The 24,334-nt window shown below is 35.9% G+C and overlaps 1 protein-coding gene across 9 annotated transcripts in view; it reads right to left on the bottom strand.

Annotated features, from left to right (window-relative positions):
- The window catches only part of SDCCAG8 (SHH signaling and ciliogenesis regulator SDCCAG8), a 157,522-nt gene that overhangs the window by 74,557 nt on the left and 58,631 nt on the right, over positions 1–24,334 (bottom strand). For all 9 annotated transcript variants that reach the window (XM_074948924.1, XM_074948927.1, XM_074948919.1 and 6 more), the window contains one exon: positions 15,158–15,300. In XM_074948924.1, coding sequence (XP_074805025.1) covers positions 15,158–15,300 — 143 coding nt within the window. The remainder of the gene's footprint in view (positions 1–15,157; positions 15,301–24,334) is intronic.

Raw genomic sequence — 24,334 nt, 5'->3', positions numbered from 1 at the left:
CCTTGGGAATTAGGGTTTCAAAAATTAAAAGGAAATTACCATGCACGAGGAAGGCATTCACCCGAGGCACGGGACTTAATTTGTTTCCTCTGTTAATCTAAAAACCCTAAAATCATTTTCAAATCTGTCATCCCATTCCATTCTGCTTAATGCCATTCAGTTATTTTTAATGATGACCACATCGATCCACAGTTACCACACAGTGTTAGCTTAGATCCCTCAGTATTTCTCTGTTTAGAATAGAAAATATCTGTGCGATGTCAGATACCACTGTGTTGTACCTAGGTAAAACTAAATTTCAGTGATGACCACTATACTTATACAAAGTAGGAAATGTTTAGCATAAAATACAAGTATTACATCTATTTTTTAAATTAACAGAACTCTAGAAGGGGAAAAAAGACCAACGCATGTGTATGGGTACTAGAACTGTATAAAATTACCAACTCATAAAAGCCATTACCACCAGATCATTATTTCAAACCTCATCAGGTTCTGAAAGATTGCCCTTCATGGCAGTTACATCCTGGGTCGCGCTCGCTCTCTCTCTCTCTGACAGTTGCTGGGAGCAAATTGGCCATGGACTCTCTACAGTTGGTTGCAAGGTGTTCTCAGAGGGCACGTGCTTCTGGAACTGTCTCCAGCCAGCAGACTGTGTTTGATGAACTTCCAGACAGTTTAAGATTTACTTATTTGGTCAAATGTTTCACTGACCTGCGCATATATATGGATTAATTTATGAGGTGCTTTTCAGCGATTGTGTCATTGATAGAGTGCAAATGGCTCTAATCCAGAGCATTTATGCTTAGAGGTTATTTTATAAAATTATTCTGTTTATTGATGTATAGCAAACAGGTGTTTTAGTAAGGGGGTACTGACATAGCCTTCTATAACAATAAATACCTGATTCTGAGCTCACACCAATGAGAATCAGGAGTAATTCCAGTGAAGTCAATGAAGTTACACTCGTCTAAAACTGGTGTGGGATTACATTCAGGACCTAAATAAGGTATTCCAGTTGCTACTCTATTTTAAATGTGTTTCAGACTCATTTAAAAAGCTCAAATACAGTGTAAAAATTGCCTTTAGAATGATATCAAATGGAACAAAATTTCTTAACTACAAGTATTAAAGTGTCTTTCTCCCAAGATGACAGTACTTCTGAGAAACCTTACAAAGCCAAGAAAACCTTATTCAGAGCAAATCAGAGTTAAATTTTGATGAATTTCCAAATTTCGGCAACTGATTATCCGCAAGCAACCTGACAAATTATCCTACAATCACTTTCTCACATTAAAGCAAACAATACAACCATTACTAAAAAAGGGTAGGACAGTACGGTGTGCTTACTGCATTAGAATTCAGCTAGTGTCAGCATTTTTATGATAAAATCCTATATTTTGGGGGAGTTTCAACTTGGCTTTTATAATTCAGCCAAGGCTGAAAGTTCATACATAATTTCACAGCTCACTGACAAACTTTATTTCACAGACTCTTATATTTATGCAATATAGACCTAACTAAAGATATACTATTAGCCAAAATTATTGTACCAAAATTAAAACTAAGCTTATGGGTTTAAAATACTTTTTGTATTTGTCCAAATGTAAATCATTTAATGGGAAATTAGATAATTTGAAGGTTTGGTAAAATGGAACACAATCCTATAATGTCCAGGTCACCTTTTAAAATCCAGCTGGAGTCATTTGTGGAAAGAAGATATTACACTACAACAGCTGTGGTATTAAATGAGTTTGAGGTCTTACTAACTTCCTACTACAGTGGTTTTCAACCTGTGGTTTGCAGATCCCTGGGGGTCCACAGACTATGTGTAACAGGTTCAGCAAAAATTTGTTGTTACCATAGGCAGCGGTTTTCAACTTGTGGTCTGCAGACTATGTCTAAGATTTCCAAAGAGGTCCACAACTCTATTCGAAATTTTGTTAGGAGTCCGCAAATGAAAAAAAAGTTGAAAGTTGCTGTCCTAGTAGATAGTTGTACACATTACAACAACTGAACAGTTAGCATCAACTGGAAACCTTAGTAATGTTCTCAGAGAGTTGAAGTATTCTATGGACATAGAACCTGAATCACCGTTTCATCCATACAGGAGCTCCCTAAAGGTCAGGTTTTAGGCACATCAAATGGGCAGTGAGAAGAAGCCTTAACATATGCGACTTGGGCAGTACCAGTCCTGTCTATAGATTTCAGTCAGAGTTTTTTGAAGTACTAGATTCACTTATAAAATAAAAACTGAAACAACCCCCCCGTAATTAAATGTAAAAGCTTTTATCTGTAAACAATTCGTCCATAATATGCTCTCTCTCTCTCTTTTGGCATTTCCTTCCCAAAATTTTAATATTGAAAATTGGCTGCCATGCATAGAACATTACTACTTTTTATTTGGATTTTTAATACATCAATGCACAATTATTTAAATATTATTCAATTAATTCAATTAATTTGAGTGGTTTATAATATTTTCAGATCAATAATCAGTATTTACAGTAGGTCATCAAATACTTTTATAGGGGCGAAATTCTGGTAAAAATGTAGTTGGTAGCATGCCTTGCAATACAATTTAATTTTAGATTGCATCTTTCATATAAATTTCCCAACATACAATAATGGACAACGTTGTAAAATGGTGCAGGAACAGGCCAGGAGAGCAGGTAGAACACTGTATTAGGAATGGTGTAAAGATTCGATAAACTTGCTGGTATCGGAACTAACCAACAGCATATTGGTTATAGACAGTTTGGAACAAGTGGGTTATGTGAAGTATTAAAATATAGACCCAATAATTGTTGCATGCCTTCTATTTTGAAGGGATTTTCCCCCATCCCGCAACTTATCTTTATTTTTTTAAATACATATATGCACGAAAACACATTCTATTGTAAGGCAATTATGAGCAAGCAAGTCAAAGACTTTTACAAAATGATTAAATGCTGAAGTGTTTGATTACTATAGAACCCATTTACTGCATGTGCACTCCAGTATTATCTACATAACAACAATCTCCATCTACAACATTAAAACAAGTTTTGAGAGGCTTTTTCTTGACATGTGATGGTTTGTGAGGTTGGTGCTGGTGCTTTTTCTGACTTCTCACTGATGTTACTTTGGGACAGACCTTAGGTGAATAACTTCTGGCTGGGGTTATTCAAAGGCCGGATCCAGCAAGATGCCAATTGTTCTCAACTACCATTAAAGTCAAGAGGAACAGAATGGGCTCAGCACCTCACAAGACCAAATCCATGAGCAGAAATGGAGTGGCGTGACAGGACAAAGTAATAAGGATAATACTATCATTTGAGGGAGGAGAATATTTTATTCTTCTGGGCTGGGATAAGCCAAAATCCTTCTCTTGTCCTGAAATAAGTTAGCAAATATAACAGCAAACTGGCATTAAAGATGTCACCAAAAACAATAAAAGTGGAGAAGTGCAAAGGCAAAACTTCCACAGTACTTGAGCATTACCACTGTGCTTAGGTATTGCAGAGGACTCCCAACAGTAGATGGATGATCTGTTATGTGTTGCAAGACTTAGGCACGCTGGCACCCCAGTGTGACGAGTTAAGAATGGAAATCTAGCCCCATAGTTCTATATTTTCTTGCTCTGGTTAGTTTGTGGCACAACCTTAACATTATTCTGTAATAACAACTTTTGTGTGCATTAAATATTACAAATAATGGACAGGCAATATCTAGGTCAAGCATTTTTTTTAAAAAAATCAGATTTCAAATATCTATACTTTATCCTATGAAGACCAAGGTATAATGTATTTCAATAGCAACTTTCAAACTAAACTCACAAATTAGTACCATTATGCTAAGTGCTAGATATCCCACTGTGCAGTTTTGCTTTGTGAATTTTTACCTTCTTCCATGCACACTTTTAGCCACTGATTGCACAGCCTTTCAGTGTTTTCTGCCTTTTCCTTTAAATAAACTGGCTCTGGCTCCTTCCATCTGGTTCCCCTTCCGTCAGCAACCCTGCACCTGTTCACACCTCCTCTCCTGTTGGATTCCACTGAACATTTCCTCCTCTGCCAGGGCTATTCTGGCACTCGCAACCTTTCTGTCATTCAATCCATCTGTCAGAAGTGAACTTTGTTTACTGCAAGCTTCTGCTTTCTTCTTCAAGAAGCAAAGCCCCTCAAGGTCATTGTCAAATGAACTGTCGGTATGGATTTAAATCTACTTCTCCTAACCAGCAGAATAAGAAGCTCTGTACAGTAATGTATTTGTGAAAATTACTTTTGGGTATAGGAAGACAATAATGTGGAGGTAAAATATGAGACTATTTTAACAATTACGTTCAGTCCAATAACTAATATGTCTTTCTTCACACATATCTATTTTTTTTAACCCACAACAATTGGTACAATGCTTTAAATATTTTCTAGTTATACAAAAGACAAAATAGTAAAGTCTTAATAAATAGAAGATTTACAATTAAACCAAAATACCAAATTCTATCTTAAAAGATAATCTGTGCTGTAAAGCATAAAAATGTGAGGCAAAAGTATTTACTAAAACTGAGTTAGGGAGAAGGGAACAACAGGATAAGAAAGTTCAAAATCAAATTATTTTCAATATCCACATCAATTGTTATTATTACTTTAAACGTCTAGTACCATTGTTTCCTTGAAAATAATTGTTCTTTTAAGGTCTTATGTAGAGATGTTAAAATACAGCACTTTTAAAAATAATTGTTTGTTAAACTGAAGCCTGAAAACAATTTTCTCACTTTCTATCCTTGTGCAATATGCATATCCATCTCTCTATCACAATACTGTCTGTACATAAAATTAGAATAAATTAAAAAAAATTGGAGTCAGGATAGAGATAATCATCATACTGTCCACAGGATCCATTATGTGTAGCGATTAATGCACTCATCCCTCGTTTCATAAATAGATTCTGATAACCACATACTACTGAATTATTAACTAGTCTCTTAGATTGTTTCATTCTTCTGGAATACAAAATATCCTTCAATTTCACAACATGTAATTCAGGTGTCCTTTAAGAAACAGAAAATTCACTCAACAAAAAGAAAAATTGTGCCAAAAAAAGTTTTTAAAAGCATTTTAGCACATGTAATTATAATGAACCAAACATTTTATTCAGCATACTACAGAAAAAAAAAATCGAGTGTTAAACTGTCATGGATAAATTCAGGATCTATGTAAGCAAATACAACCTCATTAGCTAAAATGGAGTTACATCTGGTTACATTAGGTCTAAATTTGACTCAAAGTTTAAAAACAGTGTCTTATAGTATTATGACAAATTAATACTAAACATAGGTTTCAGAGTAGCAGCCGTGTTAGTCTGTATCTGCAAAAAGAAAAGGAGGACTTGTGGCACCTTAGAGACTAACAAATTTATTTGAGCTCAAATAAATTTGTTAGTCTCTAAGGTGCCACAAGTACTCCTTTCTTTTTACTAAACATAGTTAGCTGAATAGTATCAATTTAATATCACATTTTCTGTTGGGGACTACTCTGTTCTCTGTGATCTAACTATTCCTCTTCCATATTATTTCTGGGGGTCTTTATTTTCTTCTCTGGAGCGTTACATTGAGGGGAACAAAAATCTTAGCAATTTGTAGAAAGGGACAAGAGGAGCACACAGCAACATCCCACCTAATTGCATAGCCACTTTTATTTCTTCCCGCCCCTATTTTGTGATTCAAGCTCTGCAGAACAATTCACACGGCCAGCCAGGGGAAGAAGTCAGAACTCCTCCTCCTAATTTCTGCAAAAATGCTCTTAGAATTTCAGAATGCCAGAAGCAGAGTGACAACCAGTAGCAGCATGTTGCTTTAATTCAGCAAGTTCTTGCTCCTCTCCCACCTCAGTCACACTGGCTTTAACTGACTGAGGTGAGGATGTGGTAGACCAATGAGATAGCCAAAGCTGTAGACATTTCCAGGTAATTTTTCCCCACTGTGGAAGCATTTTACGTAAGAGACAACATGTAGGATGATGTTCCTAAATGTCAAACTTTACAAAACTATGTGCCCAGTCCTGCACCCATTCAAGTGAATGAGTTTTGTCACAGACTTCAGTGAGTGGCAAACCCTTTGGGTCCATGATGAAGCTCTTATTACATAATGACTTCAGGATTGGATCCTTACAAAGGAGAGAAACAGAAATATTGCTACTGACCAGAAAGAAAATAACTGGTTGTATTTTAAAAAGCACAGTGCAGCTTTCAAAATGGTTAAAATTAGCATTAGAAAAATGAAACCTTCATAGAGAAAACACAATTGCAACTTCCTTAAAACAGTCTTTCAGATGTTCTAGAGAAAACAAGTGCTGTGTCTCTAACACAAATCAGAATCAGTTAATTTCAAAATTAGTATAAAATCTAGCAGGCTTGGATACATTCTTCTGAAATATTGTTTTTTAAATTAAAAAAATCATATTATTCCATTCCCAATAGTTATATAAAAATTGATTGAATTAGTTCAAAGTAAATGTATATTGATATTAATCTATAAACTTCTTTAACAGATTAGATCTCAGTGATAAATATTTCTTTTTAAAAAGACATTTGAAAAAAATACTACTTTTAATTTTCTTGTAATCAGTGGATAATCTCATCTGTATTATTTCTGAATTACACTGCTTGCTCAGAAGCGCTGCAAGTATTGTTACCTGTTACCATTGTAAATGCATTCTATGGGCAGAAACAATTTGGTTACTTAACAGACTGATTCGTTGTATAAAAGACGAAATCATTAGTAAAATTCTCTTCTGACCAGTGGCAGTTTAAACACTATAAAGTAAATTTTCACTGTAATTAAAATGCGAATCCGAAAACATATCACTGCCTTTCTTTTGAGAAACTTGTATGGTAGAGCAACACATCAAAATAAATAACAATCAGCAAGGTTTTTAAAAACCATTTTTTTTTAAATGAAGAGAAAAGGAAAATAAGTGATTATAAAGCTTTTCTGTTCCCTAATTAACTGACATCATGGTGGATTCCTTGCTCACCCCATACTTATATTGACTTTATTTTTGTTTTCTCTTATAACTTTGTTAATAACATTTGAATACTCACAACATATACCTTAAACAGTATTTGTACATGATTAAATGTAAGGGTATTTAAATAATCATGTATTATCTTGACTGCTTATTAAATAAACTGGTAATGCAATTTCTAAAAGGCACTGCCAGAAGAAGACACAGCCGATTTATTTCAAATCATGCAATATCAGTCTTTATAAAGCAGCATATGGTCTTATGATGGCAGGTAAAATATTTTACCTTCCATAATAACTCAGAGCAGTTAATTTATCTACATACTATATAATGAGAAACAATTTCAGCTACACTAGAAAAATCTGTAGGCAAGGGAGAGATCTAGCTTCCCCCCCCCCCTCCGTTTTATTGATTTTTTCTGCTTATACATTCATATAATTGCTAACAGAGGTTATTCATTCTTCCACCCCCTTCCACAATTACCTTAAAGCAAGACCTTCTTTTCAGTTGTAGAAATATTTGCAGTTTCTACAGCTGCAGGACAAAGAACTGAGAAATTTTCATAGAGTTGCTCAGGGAAAAAGAAAAAAAAAAAGGCTTTGCAAGATTCTGTTACAAGTAAGCAGAGTGAATGACAACTTTCAAATCTACCACAATCATTTACTAATGTGCTGCTATATCAAATAAGTCTAATTTTTTTTTGACAGCACCAAATTAGATTTATTGCAGAAACTGCTGCATAAATAGCATATGGCTATGTTATACCACCTATTTCAAATCCCTGTAATGTTTCCTCCCCTCCCCACTCAAAATGAATAATTGAGCCAAGCTATAAACCTATTGTAAAAGAGAGATATACAAGTTCAAATACAGATGTAGATTTCTTTGTTAAAAGATGAGCTCAGCATCCACAACCCAACTGTATATCTGAATTATTTTTTATTTTAATATCATGATCAACTAAACTAGTTAATAATACTATATAATAAGTCAGTCAGTTCTTTTTCATTATACTTGGGTTATTTTGTCTTCCGTGTTACAATTCTGTTTCTTACTCCTGTGAGTAGTTCTACTGATGCTAGTGGTACTACTTACTTGAGTAAAATTTACTCATGTGACTGAAGGTTACAGGACTAGGACCTCAATTCAGTTCCCATAGGCTATCACTTATGAGGAAGGAAATGGCTCCTCCTGAACAAAATCAAACATCATAAATATCATAAAATATTTAATTCAACTGAAGAACCCAATCCTGAAAGGTGTTGAATGCCAACCACTCATTAACATCAATGGAAGTAGGGGGTCTGCCAGCAGGATCACTCTCTATATAAATATACAGATATACAAACATTAATCTCCAATTATTTCATTATGTATATTAATGAAATATGGAACACAAACTTATGATTGTGTGTGACATTCCTGATAGTATATTTTTATTTTTGCAAGGATTAGGCCACACAAAATTCCTTGGTAGCAAAGATTCAAAATACAATGTTGTCACAAAATTAGCTCAGCAATGAGTTGATACATTCCTTTTATTGTAGGATGATCAGATAAACTCTTTATTTAACAAAAGTTTGTGTACTTTCTGCAGTAAAAAGACATTGCAAGGTCTTATCTCAGACCAATGGGCACACCACTGTAAACATCATGGAGCTCTGTAGCTACCCTGCAGCTTCCCTCTCTGTGGTCAGTCTTCCCAGCTGCCCTATCTGTTACTGTCTGATTAGTTCTGCTAAGGAGCCCCTCCCCTGCCAGCTTTCAGTGCCATCTGTTCTACACAAGATGGCTGCTGCCCAGCAACCTAACACTGCCCTCCTACCTGGCACCCAGCTACCATCCTTACCCCAAAGTGCTAACACAGGTTCTCACTGCTGGCAGAGTCAGGATTTCATTACTACTACTTTGACAAGTGCAGGGTTGTTTGTAATTTCTCTTTTATCCTGATTTTGATTGTACAACCACCTCCCACTGATTCAGTTTGCTTCAGTTTTGTTGCTCACAGATTTTACTCTCCACATTAATCTCCCTCTGGCATGTTACTGCATCTGTTCCCTTTTTTATTATTAATTTTCAAATTCCCACCATTTTTGACAAAAAGGAGGTAATCTACACTCTGCTTCTGCCCATTTCATTTTCTTTAATTTGGAAGATAAGTATGAAAGCATGCCAAAGAAGTTAATTCTCCGTTAACAGTTTATTTTCTGGCATCCTAATGCCTTTGTATATGAAAAACAGATAGAAATAAATGTTGACTGAATCACAACACCATAGTCACAACTATCCCTTAATTTAATGAAAATTAAACATATGAAACAGAATTTTAAAAGTTTATTAGTTATATGAGTTGTTTCATGTTATTACTCCTTCCTACACTATTTTTAATAGATAAAGCTATTCATACAAAACAAACAGCGTATAAAATGTTTACAATTAAGCTTTGGTTTTTTTGCTATTTTTTCCATATATTGGTGTTTTTGCTATATTCATTAGTCTAGAAAATAAGTAGTTTAGAAAAATGAGACACTGTCCACTGCTACTAATTAACACTAAATACCATTAATACTAAAAATGAAATCTCATTAGAATTCCTTATCTATCATCAATAGGAGACTGCTTCTGATGTGCTAAAATTGCTGAATAAAAGGCAACGCACTAAATAATTCTGCTGATAACTAACAGATATTACTTTGAAAACAACACAGCTGATACTAGGTTTTGTATAGCTTTAATAAAGAACAGTGAGTAGCAGCATGAGACTTGTGCTGTAAATAGAGAAGTCAGATTATATTTTATAATATAAAGAATAATATAGCCTAAATATAGATTATAAACAGGCTGTAATTCTAGCAAGGAATTCTGGTGACATCATAAGCAATGACAGCAAAACTCTAGCAATTTAATAATGTCACAAGACCCCGGAGGTAGAATGGTAGGTTTAATTTATTTACCTTATTTATTATACATGGATTGCAATTAATGCCAATGGAGCTGTTGAAAACTCGCTAGAGGCTACTAGAAGCATTGATGTACTGTAGCTATTTGAAGCCACAAAGGCCATAGCACTGCTGAAACCAACTGTATGCCCTAAAAGACATTTTCTTCAAATGTGTTACTTTCTGAAGATATTTTGTCAACAAATATTTTGGTGATATTTCAATCATATTATGTACATTTTCCCTCAGAATAGTACAGAGAGACTGCAAACAGCCACAGTCATCACGTGGTATAAACTTCTACAAATATGTGATCTTTAAAGAGCAACTCAGACATTCAAATTAGCCTGGGAGGTCACACATTATTGGACTTAAAAGCATGGGTGACATATATTATTCAAGTAATGTTTTCCTCATCTACAAAGTTGACATCCAACACTACCTGCAATGGCTGCAAAAAATAGTAGTAAATATGACACTCTGCTTTAATTCTCTCTCCCAGCAAAATTTAAGATGACATGAGTCTATTCTGATACTATCATAAGCATTTCTGATTGGCATGATTTGAGAGGAGATACAATGAACCAACAAAGTGAATGAAATATTAGACTTAAAAACAAAAGAGAATTAAGCCCAATATTTTATTTACTTCACTTCCTTGAATTTATGTAGCTTCTCTTGGATAGGGATATAGAAACCACTTCTTAAGAGACAAAACTGTAACTGAAGCACAAATATTAACTTTTAGTTGTTTTGTGTAATGAGAGAGATTTCATACTCATCTTTCAGTTACACAAGAAGAGTGAAAGAATTATTTCAATAAATTAAATGACATTTTAAAATCAGATCATTCTGATCATCATATTGCATCTCCTATTTGATCGCCACCACTATAGTACCAATACGATTTTGGTAATAATTCTCTCACAGATTAAATAGGCCTGAATGCTTCATGCCTTTTGAAAGCTGCAAATCAAGTATTCAGATGGCATGGTGCATGTAGCAGGGTCCAATCCTGGCCTATTAAAAAGTTAATGAGAGTTTTGCCATTGATTTCACTGAGGCAACATTAGGCCCATGTTTTCTTCCTATAGCAGTTCTCATATGAAAACTCAGATTGGAATTCAACAGGTGAGATATTGGAACTTAATTACTATTTCATAACCATACAGGACTTGAAACAAATTTGTTAAAGTCACATTATGGTGAAGCTGCAAATGCAGGGAGAAGGGGACCAATGTTGTATGCAAGATTATGATGGTTATTGTTCAAGGTCAGCAATAATGCCATATTTTTTCTGTCATTTCCAAATACAGAAGTTGGAATTATGAACTGGATTCAAGGAACAAAAATATGTACATTAACTAAACATCAAGGATTTCTAAGAAAGCTGTACTTCCAACATAAGTAAACACACATTCCAGTGATCCAGAAGCAAAGGTGATATGCAAGAGACAAATAAATACTTTAAGAATTACTATTTTAACAGGTATGTTTCTTTAACTGATAAGCAGTTTAATTGGTCTGTATCAGACCAGTGTTTAGAAAGTGGATTTTTGGGGACAGGAGGAGGTGAGTGAGAAGTTTCCCCTGCAAAAAATAGCTTGTGGATAATTTCCTTTTTCCCCCTTCAGGCCTGGATTGCATGTTCTCATTTAATCCAATTGATCTATAATATTTACTTTCTAGTTTTCCAATATTTAAATTAAGCATTTTATATTGATTGTATTCTTCTTTACATTCAAAATACTTAGACTGATGTTCTTTAGTACGTCACTAATCTTCTGTTTAGTAATGTGCTCTTTTAGCAACAAAGTAGAAGATAGCAGAAGACTACTAGGCCCACTTAACTCTTTGGATTCCTCTAGCTTCTGCCAGAAGAAACAGGGCTTTGGACGCATGGTAGCAGAAAGACTACTCATAGTGGGAACAAGCCACCCACACTTCCAAGTTCTTCTTGGAGGCATAGAGCTGGCTAGCTAGTTTAGTCCAGAAAGTAGGTGGTGTGACAGGGTCAGGCCAGATGGCTACAGGAGAGTGATAGAAGGCAGATATATTAGCCCCAGGTTAAGCAGATCCCTTTCCCCTGGGTAAGGTAACAGGGGCAGTTCCAGGACAATCAGGAACTTGCTGGAACGAATTAAGGCAGACAGGGTAATTAGGACATCTGGTTTAAAAAGGACCTCACTTCAGTCAGTGAGGGGCCCGCAAGGAGCTGAGAGTGAGAGGGTGTGCTGCTGGAGGACTGAGAAGTAGTAGTGTTATCAGACATTAGGAGGAAGGTCTGGTGGTAAGGACAAAGAAGGGTTGGGAGGAGGCCATGGGGAAGTAGCCCAAGGAGTTGTAGCGTCATGCAGCTGTTGCAGGGGACGCGACAGACAGCTGCAATCCACAGGGCCCTGGGCTGGAACCCAGAGTGGGGGTGCCCAGGTTCCCCTCATTCCCCCCAACTCCCTATTTGATATAAGAGGAGTTGATCTGGACTGTGAGTCCCACCAGAGGAGAAGGTCTCTGGCCTGTCCCCTGAGGTGGGCCAGCAGAGACTGCAGGGACTGTTCTCCTCTTCTTCCCCATGCTGGCCAGTGATGCGGTTGGCTGAGTGAACGGCAGGTTTGTGCCACTAACAAAAAGGTGCCAAACTGAGGACTGCCGTAAACCTCTGAGGCGAACAAATCTGCAAGAAAGCGCAGAACCCACCAACGCAGAGGAGGAACTTTGTCACAGTGGAGACAGCTAGAAAAGGGCAAGGCCAGGACACCTAAGAGATGCACTAAATCAGTGCATCTTCTCAACATCCTTCCGAAGACTGGGCTCTAGAACTTAAAAGCTGTTCTCTTTGGCAGAACCCGCAGGGAAGGACAGCAGCAATACTGCCAACTCCCCCTAGGATGAATACCTCTGTTGGCACGGCTGCTCCTGTGTGTGAAAGGGAATGCAATTTACCCTTCTCCATGGCCTGAGATGAGCAAAAATCAAAGTATTTAACTACAATAGTGTATCACATTACTAAACAATTACTGGATTCAAAATGGGAACACCAGAAAGAGATTTAGTGCCTTCAATGAAAGATCTGAAAGTGGGACACTCACAGCGATATCTGCCCCTTCACTTATTAAGAGACCTGTTCTGGCAGGATGTGATGCTACAGGGAGAGGGACAGGAGTGGCATGGAGAACGGGTACAACTCAGAGGAAGAAAAAGTGGCTCCTTTTTCCTGTCCATACCTGACCAACATTAGTAAGATCACTTAATACACTACTGGACGGCTCTCAGATGCTACTGTGCCAACTTTGTATATTTAAAACCAGACACTTCTGCAGGAGTGCTGGAACCTTCCCTGCCCCACCTCTTTCCCCCCCGAGACCCCGCCCCTGCGGTACCTCTTCCCCGAAGGCCCCACCCCACCCCTGAAGGCCTTGCCCCCTGTTCACTCCTCTTCCTCCCTCCTCTCGTCATTCGCTGGTTTTCCCCTCCCGCTCCCCCTGCCCGCCCAGGTCGGGACAGACTCGTCTGCAGAGTCAGGGCTGGAAGCTGCAGCTGCCCAACACAGGTAGGAGGCAGCCCGGCCTGAGTAGGGGCTGGTGTGAGTGATGACCTGGGACCTCCCTGCCTGCAGTAACCGGACTTTGCGTGTCTGGTCAGCAGATGTGACTGGACTTTCCGTTTGAAAACCGGACACCTGGCTACCCTATGAGGGTGGTAACAGAACCTACACAGAACAGATAATTATAGAATTTGGTGACTTAAGGGGAAGATTTGGCCCCTATATCTCACTTTTTATAATGAAGTTAGAACTATATACTAAATCAACATAAGCATACTTTTTATTTTATCAATAAAAGGCCATATTGTATACACTAAGTCAGATTCTAAAATGTCTGTAATTAAATAGCTACCTGAATCATTTTGACATTATGCACCTGCATTTAAGTGTTGAACCATGTTAAATTTATAGTTATTAGTCTGTATTATTAAGAGAGAAAGATTTTCACAAAAAAATGTGTTATTAGGATTTTCTCCAAGACATCACACTGCTTTATAATGCATGATCAGTCTTTTGCTAAAACGGAGCTTGTTAAACCATTTGGTTAACTATCACAACAAATCATTATTAAGGAAGTTCTTCTAAATCCAAACTTTAGATATCTTAACAACTCACCCAAAACTTTTTTCAAGTTCATCAACCTCTAGCAAATTTTTTTCTCTGAATACAGGCTGTTATGGTGGTGCTTTCTTCCATCTGTTAAACTACCGTGCTCTGAATAACACTGAAATTTAGCGGAGTAAAAGATTGATTAAATGAATTTAGAAAGTTTACATTGAATCCAATTCTGCTGTCATTGAAACCAATGACAAAATTCTCACTAAATTCAGTGGGTGCAGGATTAGAGTAGGAGTGTGAATACTCCACTGTCAATTAGCCAAAATCTGAGGCTGTTATTCAGGTAAATTTACATCGACTCCAATGAGAGCTTTTTGTCTAATTAAGGACTGAGTAAGGGCCTCAGATCTGACACTGGATGTTTACCAACAGATAAAAGTGATACAAAAGATTAAAAGAAGCAGCTGTGTATTTGGCAAAAAGAGAAATTTTTAACAGTTACCAAAACTCAAGGTGGAATAAATAATCAGAAAATTGCCACTCTGGAATTTTCTCTACAGGTCTAATAGTAAGAATTAAGGGTAGATTGGTAATTTATGTTCAATGATGGAATAAACCTGTAAAGAGCCCAGAGTGACAAACATGTTTGTGTCACACAATCTTATTATTTTCACCGAGGCAAATGACAGAAATGCTATTCTCATGGATCTGTCCTGAATCTCTCCCTACATTCCTACAGTGTTAAATTATGTAGACTGTTTAATCTCGGATGAAGTATAGTTTCATAATTGACATCAGTAAGTATTTACATCGTTATGTCACAATACCCTAAATTCATAAATTTGAAGCATTAGAGTTTCTACACCAATAGATGCTATACAGTTCGGTGCTTGCAGACTTTTTACTTAATAAATGTATTTTGGCTTTTTGAAAGATCATCATTTAGGTAAATGGGTGCTTTATTTACCACATCTTCGCTTCTTCTAAAATACCCGAAAGCAATGCATGCAGTGAATGATTATGAATATCTGCAGCAACAGTGGGGAAGCCTGTGGCAAAAATTAGCAGAATGAAATTGGTGCTATGGCATGTAATAGGATAAAGGGTACCTGGTGAGGTGCAGTTGGTGCTCAGATTTACCCAGCAGTTCTGTCAGTTTTAGGCACTCGTCTTTGGCTCTTGCTGCATCCTGCTGTGCTTGTTCCAAACGCAGCTTGTTTTCATTCAGCTCTAATCCCAATTTCTCTATTTCCTTTAAAAATACAGGCGAAAATACATTTAAAAAAATATATGTAGGTAAATTTTAAGACAATCTACCTTACGTGATCAAAAGTTATAAGAAAAATAGAGCATGATTTAATTTAATGAAGAAAGGAATAGAGTTCTTTGGTTTGTAAAAATAAAGTTTAATAAAGAAACAAGGAAAAGAAAAGAAGTAATTTGAAGTATCAAAGCTCATTTCTTTTATTATCTTATTTCACCATTTTGCTATATTTTTTCTTAATATTTTTAATAAGCCTACGCAAACAGATATGTCAACATGAACATTGATAATATTCTTGTACAAAAATGTTCCCCATGACTTTTGTAAAATTTTAGTTCCCATGTGTTCTCTCTCTGTTCAATCAACTCATTAAAAAAACAACAACTATATTTGATTTGTATTCACTTCATGTTGCACTTTAAAAGGCATTAAGGTGTTTCTTACCATTTGTATTCATTTAAAAGTGCTCTTATTTGTGGGGTCTGATCATGTAAGATGCTGACCACTATCAAATCTTGTTGCCTTCTTCACATAACTAAGCAATACAAACCTACTTAATTTAAAGTACTTGAACAGTCCAGTTAAAGTTAGCTAGACTACTGATGTGCTAAATTTAAGCATGTGCATGTTTTGCAGGATTGGGGTCTTTGTTTCTAGTGTATATATTGTAAGCCTTCTGCATATTTCTAGGCACATAAAATTTTCAAAGAGAAATAAGTGTCCTACATTAACTATCTCAAAAATACTAAAAGAACTATCCCTTCTTCCAAAACAGAAAATACCTTTCGTAGCAAAACTTTGTTCAGTATTTAAACATTTATACAGGTACCTTTATGCCACACTATTGAACTTTCCACTAACATTATTCTCCAGTTTACTTAAATATTCATTCAAATATCTTAAATAAAAAGGAACGTATTCCAGTGTCAATATGTATTCCTGAAACACCTTCATAGTATGTTGTCTCTGTTTCTTCATGAAAATATCAGCCCAAAGCATTTATAGTAAGTCATGATGCCTCAAACAAATTCAGTATCCACATCCAACAAAAGGTATCAGTGTGTAAACCATTCCCCCCCCCCCCCCAAAAGAGTCCTTTTGCATTTCTAATGAAATATTACTTTCTTGTTAGGAGTTATATTCTAGTTTGTTGAAATTATATTTTTTAAGGAAAATCAGATTAAAATCTGTCCAAACGTTTCCATGCAATATTTTTTTATATATATATATATATATATATATATATATATATATATATATATATATTACACACACACACACACACACACACACACAATAAAAATATTGCATGGAATATATATAATTTTCAGGAAATAAGTGTGCGTGCGTGCACACACACGTGCACGCACACACACAAACACACACTTATTTCTTGAAACTATACAAAATAAACAAAACTAGAGGCAAGTTTTACAGTTTAACACAAAGATGTGGAAACTGGGAAATCATAATAAATAAATTCAGTGTATTGTAAGTATTCAATGTAGGTACTTTCAATGAAAGTAATGTATTGTACTAGAAATATTTTTTAGATGGTAAGCATGTGTTTTAAAAAAATCTTAATTTTTCTCATTTCCAAAGGGTATCACATTTAAGTTTGATAGAATGAAAATCTTAACAGATTCACTATGTTCTAGTCTAGTTAATAGAGCAGTTCATTAATGTTTGTTTTCCCTAATCCTTTTTATTTTCTTGCCTGAGTTCTTTCCCATCTACAGAGGTAAGCAACACTCCTGCAACTTTTTTTAATTTTTTTTTAAATAAAAGTAAGGTATTCATGAATGGCCACATTTAAAAATAAATAAATAAATAAATAAATAAATAAATTAGTTGACAAATGTCAACTACATATTTAAAAACCTCTATTTTCCAACTATAAACATAAACACACCCTATCATCACCCTCTTAGGGAAAAGCCTAAGTGAACAGATGGGCTTTAAACTGTCTCCTGAAGGTAAATAGGCTCAGGTTCTGTCGGACCAAAGTGGGAAACAAATTCCAAAGTAAAGAGACCTCTGTTGAAAATGCCTTGCCTCCATCTGCCAGATGTTCAAATCAAGGAATTGAAGGCAAGAATGTATCAGCTGATCTCAATTGTCATGAGGATGCACAGAGAAAAGCAGGTTCTCAAAGTAGCTGGGACCCAAACAATGTACCTCTGGTGGGGCTTTAAAGATCAATACGTGCCCATGACTTCCAACCAGAAGCAGTCAGGGAGCCAGTATAGTCTGAAATACTGGCATAATATTCTCCACATAATATTCATCATTAAGCAGACATTCTACAGCATTCTGTGTCACCTGTAGTTTCCAAGTGGGCTTTCAAGAGCCCCATGTAGACAGCACTGTAGTAACCCACAAAAGAGTGGATAAGTCTGGAAAAGTTCACGTCAGAAACAGTTACAATCAATCACCACAGCAAAAAGAAATAATAAAAAGGCACCCCGCCCACCAAAAGCACCCATACAATTAGGGATCCAAAAGTATCTCCAAACTTATTTGGATTAAGTCTCAATGAGCTTGTTCCCATCCAAGTACAATGAAGGCTTGATTAACCAAAAAAAAAAACAAAACCCAACCCTCACTTATTGCTATGTATCAACACCTTAAAAGGAGTACCATCCAAACTGCAAATACCATTAAGTAGTTTGGTCTGATAATTCAGCCAGTAGTTTCTGGTACTATTCCTGAAACATAGTATATTACATATCTTGAGGCCACTTTACACAATAGTGAAAGATATGATTGTTTCAGACAGCCTTATAAACCGGCTGTGCATCAGTCTTAATCAATCCTGAGGACACTTGGTCCAATATATAAGGGTGATCTGAAGGGTACCTTTATCTATGGTTGTGATGTGTTTGCGTCCTGGGCAACTCCTGTAAATGGTCTCCCCTCCTCTTTCCAAGTTACAAACCCAGTCCACATGTGTTGTTTGTGTATACCAGCTGGGGCATAAATTCTAGTGCATGCCAGTGTGTCATGCACAAAGCGTCCATACAGACCCTGCTGATGCACATCCCTAGGGCAATGGTGTAGTCCAGTTTCAAACAGCAGTATGTCAAAGCACATTATGTAACTTTTAGCGCAGGGTAGCAGGGTCCACACAGTGAGTTAATATGTGGCAAACTACTGCATAGTTGAATCAGACCCTGGCTTGTCATACAGTCAAGCTCTGGGATAAGGAAAACATGAGGAGAAAGGTATGGGAGGAGAGTCAGTGAGAACTGAAAGCAGATGTAGGTGGTGACAACATTTTGTAAAAAAAAACTTTGAAGGTCAAGGAACTTGAATCTGATGTGCTTAAAAAGGGACACTAAACTAAAGAAGGAAGCAAGGTGTGAAGTAATCCGGTCAGAGCATGGGGAAGTGATGATGACAGTATTTTAGCAGAGGTCAAAGTGTACTAGTGTAGTACATAAAATAATACATCCCTTTACAAAATTAAAGCTTATATTTGACCATCAGGAAGTGCAGTTATAATCATAAATGTGGCTGTAAAGAGACACATCATGAGACTGTGTGTTTATTCTTTTAGAGTTCAATCCTGGTTCCCAAGCCTATTATGAGTAACTTAAGCACAAGAGAATTCTATGGAAGCCAGGGGAGGAAATTTGCCCCCTCCAATCCATGCAACTGCAAGCAGTGGTTGCTATTTGAGCTCACTCACGTAGTAGTGCAGAATCAGAAGCAGGCCATTAATCATTCACATCTGGAATTATTTGATGATAATCAGGTCTATGAAACCTTAATTTGACCTGATTGTATATTTATACCATGGTACCATTTTTAATTACATGATCATGTATTATTTTTTCAGGATATCGGCTTCTTTCAGTCCACAGGATAGACAGAGAACAAGGCAATGAGTTGCAAGAACACAAAAGGACATCCTCATGTATTGTGGCTCGATCACAGACTTCCTATGTGAAGCTGGGCAACACAGTCATATTGCATATTCACCACATTAACATTGCACAGGCAACTTCTGAGTGTTTGACTTTGTAACTTTATCATTCTTTAAATATTTTTGTATGGAACTTAAAAAATATATTTATTACGTAATCTTGTCTTCCATCTCAATTGTTCAAACTCCCATGGACACAAACAGAAACCTTGTCTGTATAAAGACTGCAGAATAAAACCCAACAGAAGAACTGCCATTTCAGTTCACCACAAATAAATTAAACTAAAAAATAATATAGTATTCAAAAACAGAAGGATCAAGTTTTACTACATAAAATCAACTTATTAGGAAAATATAACAAATGACAAATTGTTTGTCTCTGTAAATTACTACTTTTGGATGTCCTAATCAACAAGTACTTATGTTTTAAACCTCCCTTTTTGTAGGAAACAAGTATCTTTTGCAGTCTCTCAATACTAAAAAGCAAACAAGCATTTTACTTCTCATTCATTAGATTATAGGGCAAGAACCCTTATACAATCTTACAGGCATTTTCAAATTAACACACTGTAGATGGGCTCAAAGTAAACTAAATGCAACTTCATACAAAGACAAAGAATGATTTCTCATAAATATTGAGATTCTTTTTAAAAAACAAACAGCCTCTTCTCAAATTAAATCAAACCGACTATCTTCATTTAACCATGCTAAAGTGTTTTGTGAAAATTCTCTATTTAACTAACTAGACACCTCTTTACCTCTAAAAAAATTTGATAATTTTGTTCAAAACAGGTCAAATTACAAAATAAAAATTATTTAATTCTAGTCTATATGAATGCAGACTTTATTGTATGCAGAAAACTGCAATTTAGAAATTTAAAGCTAGGATATGTTTTTCATAGAACTCAGAATAACTGCAGAGCTGACAGAAAAGGCAAAGAAATCTTTCACAAACGAATATGATTAACCACTGATAAAAGATAAAATCCTACCTTGAACTAAATTTAGCAAAATACTTTGGAAGCCTTCTAACAAATCAATAGGCTAGAAGCCAAATGTATTTTAAAAAGCCAGTAACATTAATTCTTAAACCAATCTCCCTTGACTGAGGTGCAATAATAAACAATATTAACTGAAAAACAGTTCTGTAGATACAAAGTACTGCTACATGTGTTCAGCAAAAAAAAAAAAAATTTTACAAGTGTGTATGTATCGGTATCATCATGAATCTACAGTATTTTTTCCATTTGATATTTCTGTCTTGTGGTCTCTTTAATAATTATGAAAATAGAGGAACAAATTACGAAGTGAAGATCCTTTTTAAAAAAATATAACTCAGTGATGATTGCCTTTCTGCGGAGAACACGTGATTACAGGAGGCAGTACACTACTTAAAAAATCAGGACCACCTCAACATCAATGGTGGACTTACTGGGAAACAAACCGTGCAGTGGCACGGGGCCCCCGACAACAGGGGACCCCAAAATGTAGGACAAATCTGACAAATGACTGAATTTAATAAGTGTTGATTTTATAAGATTTAATAAGAGTTTAATTAGTTGATTTAATTGATTAGTTGATTTAAGAGTTTAATTAGTTGATTGATTAATGAGTTAATTAGTGTTGATTTAATAAGAGTTTAATAAGTCGCAAAGTGGTCCACGCTTTCTGCATTCTGCAAACATATTCTATGAACTGTGCTCTAAACATTTTTTTTTTTAAAAGTAATCTAGCAAAGAATTTTGCTTCGCCAGTTTTTCCACTGTCTTAACAGCATAACAGCAACTACGGGAAATTGTCATTTGCCAATCAAAGTCCATCAGCTTGACCAATTATCCAGTTGAACAAAAGCACCCTCCTGCACTTTGCAACAATGCCTGTGATTTGTCACTAGTATGTAATGGTTCAAAATCCCATTTTTACAGAGTCTGATAAAAACGTGGGATTAACTGCAATAAACCTAACTGGATGGTCCACAGCCTACTCAGGCCCAACTGTGGCTACGCCCCTGCTCTTTCAGACCTTTTGAATCTTCCTAAAATCAACGTCAGTTTTTTAGCAATGAAGCAACACTGAGTCTGGCAGTCAAAAATGCAAAAAAATGAAGGTGAGGCAAGGAGACAAAGCTAAGCAAAAGACGATTTGTCATCTTACTTTAAAAAGCTTGAAGTATTGAATAATGGACATTCATAAAAAAGTATGGATAAGGAAACATCTGAATTATCTGATCACTTGCCGAGTTGTGGGGATACCACAATAACTGCAAAAGTTGAACAAGCGGATTCTGAAGTGACAATGGAAAATATAAAATATAGGTAATTTTGTCAAAGTAAGGGAACAAACCTACCCTTAAGACACTGCATTATGGCCAAAATCTGTTTACTTGGATATGATAGACTATTTCTTAGTAAATAAACTGAAAAACTTAGATAATATGGAAAATTTGAGAAAAGAGTATGAGGTTGCAGGACAAAAGCAATTTAGAGGTCTTCATGAGTCCCATTTTCTGAGGATGAAGAAAAATGGGAAGACGGAAATTCAGAAACCACTAAGGCAGTCTACTGTTATGTTTGCAAATTATTCCCTGACCATAGTAAAGGAAAACAAACATTCGTCGACGGGCACTCTAATTAGAGAAACATTGCAAGACATAGTGCTGATCATGAGACTGCCAATGCTCATACTAATGCAATGTGTAAGTTCGTTCAAAGGCGTAAACTATCTGGAAGAATTGATTCTGTGTTATCAGCTCAGTTTGAAAAGAAGTGTTCTTACAGGAGGAAAGTGCTGAGACGTGTTGCTGCCATGGTCAAACTGCTGTCTTCTTTGGGACTACCTCTAAGAGGACATGATGAGTCATCATTGTCAAATCAAAAAAGTAATTTTTTTACCTGCCTTGAATAGCTTAGTGAATTTGACAATTTTCTCAAATAACATTTGAAAAATCATCAGTATTGTGGCTCAGGGAAGACCAACTTTATAACACACCAAACCTACGATGAATTCATCACTATAATGGCAAAGCAGCTTAGAAACCAATTCACTGATGAAGTAAAGGATGCCAAGTACTATTCCATAATAGTCGATTCAACATCAGATGTGAGTCATGTAGACCAATTAACATTAATTTTAAGATATGTGACCAGCAATGGTGAAGTTGTAGAGCGATTTCTTTGTTACGTCCTGCTAAAATCCCACACTTCTGAATATTTAGACACAACTGTTTTGGAATTCATTGCAAATTCAGGTTTGGACATCAAAAATTATCAAAGCTCTGCCCATGACAACACCACAGATATGGAAGGAAAATATTCAGGTCTACAGGCAAGACTAAACAATGCAAGCCCCTCTGCTTTATTCATACCATGTTCCATTCCTTAAATTTAATTTGCAACACAGCAGCCGAATCTTGTGAGGGAGCTACACATTTTTTTGACTTCGTTCAAATCGTGTATGCCTCCCCCCCCCCAGTTTCCATGCATTGGTGGAGTATGCTACAATCACGCTTGGAGCAGGCAAATGAAAAACATTTGACAGTCAAAAGAATTTGTGACACCAGGTGGTTTGCTCATGCAGATGCTGTTTTGGCTTTCAAAATGAGCTATGATGATATAAAAAAAAACCTTATTAGACATAGCCACATCAAATTTTGAAAAATCATGTGCGAAAACTGAAGCAAAATCCTTAGTAGAAAAGTTTGAAAAGTATGATATTGCTGTTTTTACTCTTTTGTGGAACTGTTTACTTCAAAGAATTAATGCCGTCAGGCAATTGCTGCAAAAGCTTGATACAAATTTATTGAATGCTGCACAATTGTTAGCCTCAGTTAAAAGTTTTGTCATGGAAGTACGAAATGACTATAGCTTGGTGGAAGCAGAGGTACTAACATGAACAGAAAATATACGTTTCTTTGATATATCTGATGAGAAGTGTAAAAAAAGTAGGAAGTTATTTTTCAGTGAAACTAGAGACAATGAAATCAATTTTAAAAGGGAAAGAAGATAACATTGATGGTCTCCACGATAATTTGTGACACAAAAGTAGTGCAACTGCAGAGAAGAGGTGAATCTCTAAGAAAATTGTTGATTTAATTTGCATCTTTTTTGACAGACATTTGGACGAAAATGCTAAAAGCCACTACATTAAGAAATTAAGTGAATTCTACGGAGAGGACATAGACACAAATCTTTTTCAAGATGAAGTGAAACATTTCATTCATTTTATCAAAAATGATGAGGTCTGTGCTTTGAGATCACCAGTTGATTTGTATAGACTTGTACGTGATGGTTTGCAGGCAACCTTTCCAAATGTAGAAACCATTTTGAAAATATTTAACAATACTTGTCACAAATGCTGCTGGTGAACGTGTTTCTGTATTGAAATGAGTTAAAAATAATTTGCAAAATATGATGAGTCAGGAACATTTGAAAAGTTAGGAGATATTAACAAGTGAAAGTGCCTCTTCACAAAATATTACTTTACGATGACAATTAACAATTTTGTAAAGAAAACGTGTAGAAAAAAAGCTATTGAATAAGTTTCTTCAGAGGATGTTAACTTTTATTTTTCCATTCATGAGTCATCTATACTTTTTATTTTTACACCTTTTTCATATTAGTGTAATGCAAATACAAGCTTTCATGTAGACCAGAAGTTCTCAAACTGTGGTCCGAGAACTCCATTCAGGTGGACCGAGGAAAGGTTATTAAGGGTTTTTTGTTTTTTTATAAAGTGCTCTTATCCAAAGCATTTTACAATAGTTAGCTAACAGTACAAACAACATTTGGAAAGATCATTAAGTGGTCCGCCATGATCCACAGCAATTTGCAAGTGTTCTGTGGAAAAACAAAAAAAGTTGTACCTTGATTGTTTTTGTAGTCTTTCACTTTATTTTCATTTACTTCCTATTACTTATAATATAGGAGGCGGATGAAGGAAAATAACAAAAAAAAACCTCGGGGGGGGGGAGAAGAGGAGAGAATGCTGCTTCTTCTTCTTGGCTGGGTTCTGAGGGGGGCTCCCCCAAAAATGAAGCAGCACACAAGGCCCCACTAACTCTAAATCTGCCACTGCTCAACATACTTTATTACCTAT

Source organism: Natator depressus, chromosome 3 (assembly GCF_965152275.1).
Source record: "Natator depressus isolate rNatDep1 chromosome 3, rNatDep2.hap1, whole genome shotgun sequence".
Lineage (NCBI taxonomy): Eukaryota > Metazoa > Chordata > Testudines > Cheloniidae > Natator > Natator depressus.
Note: the sequence above shows the minus strand (reverse complement) of the source record. Positions and strands in the feature narration are given on the sequence as shown.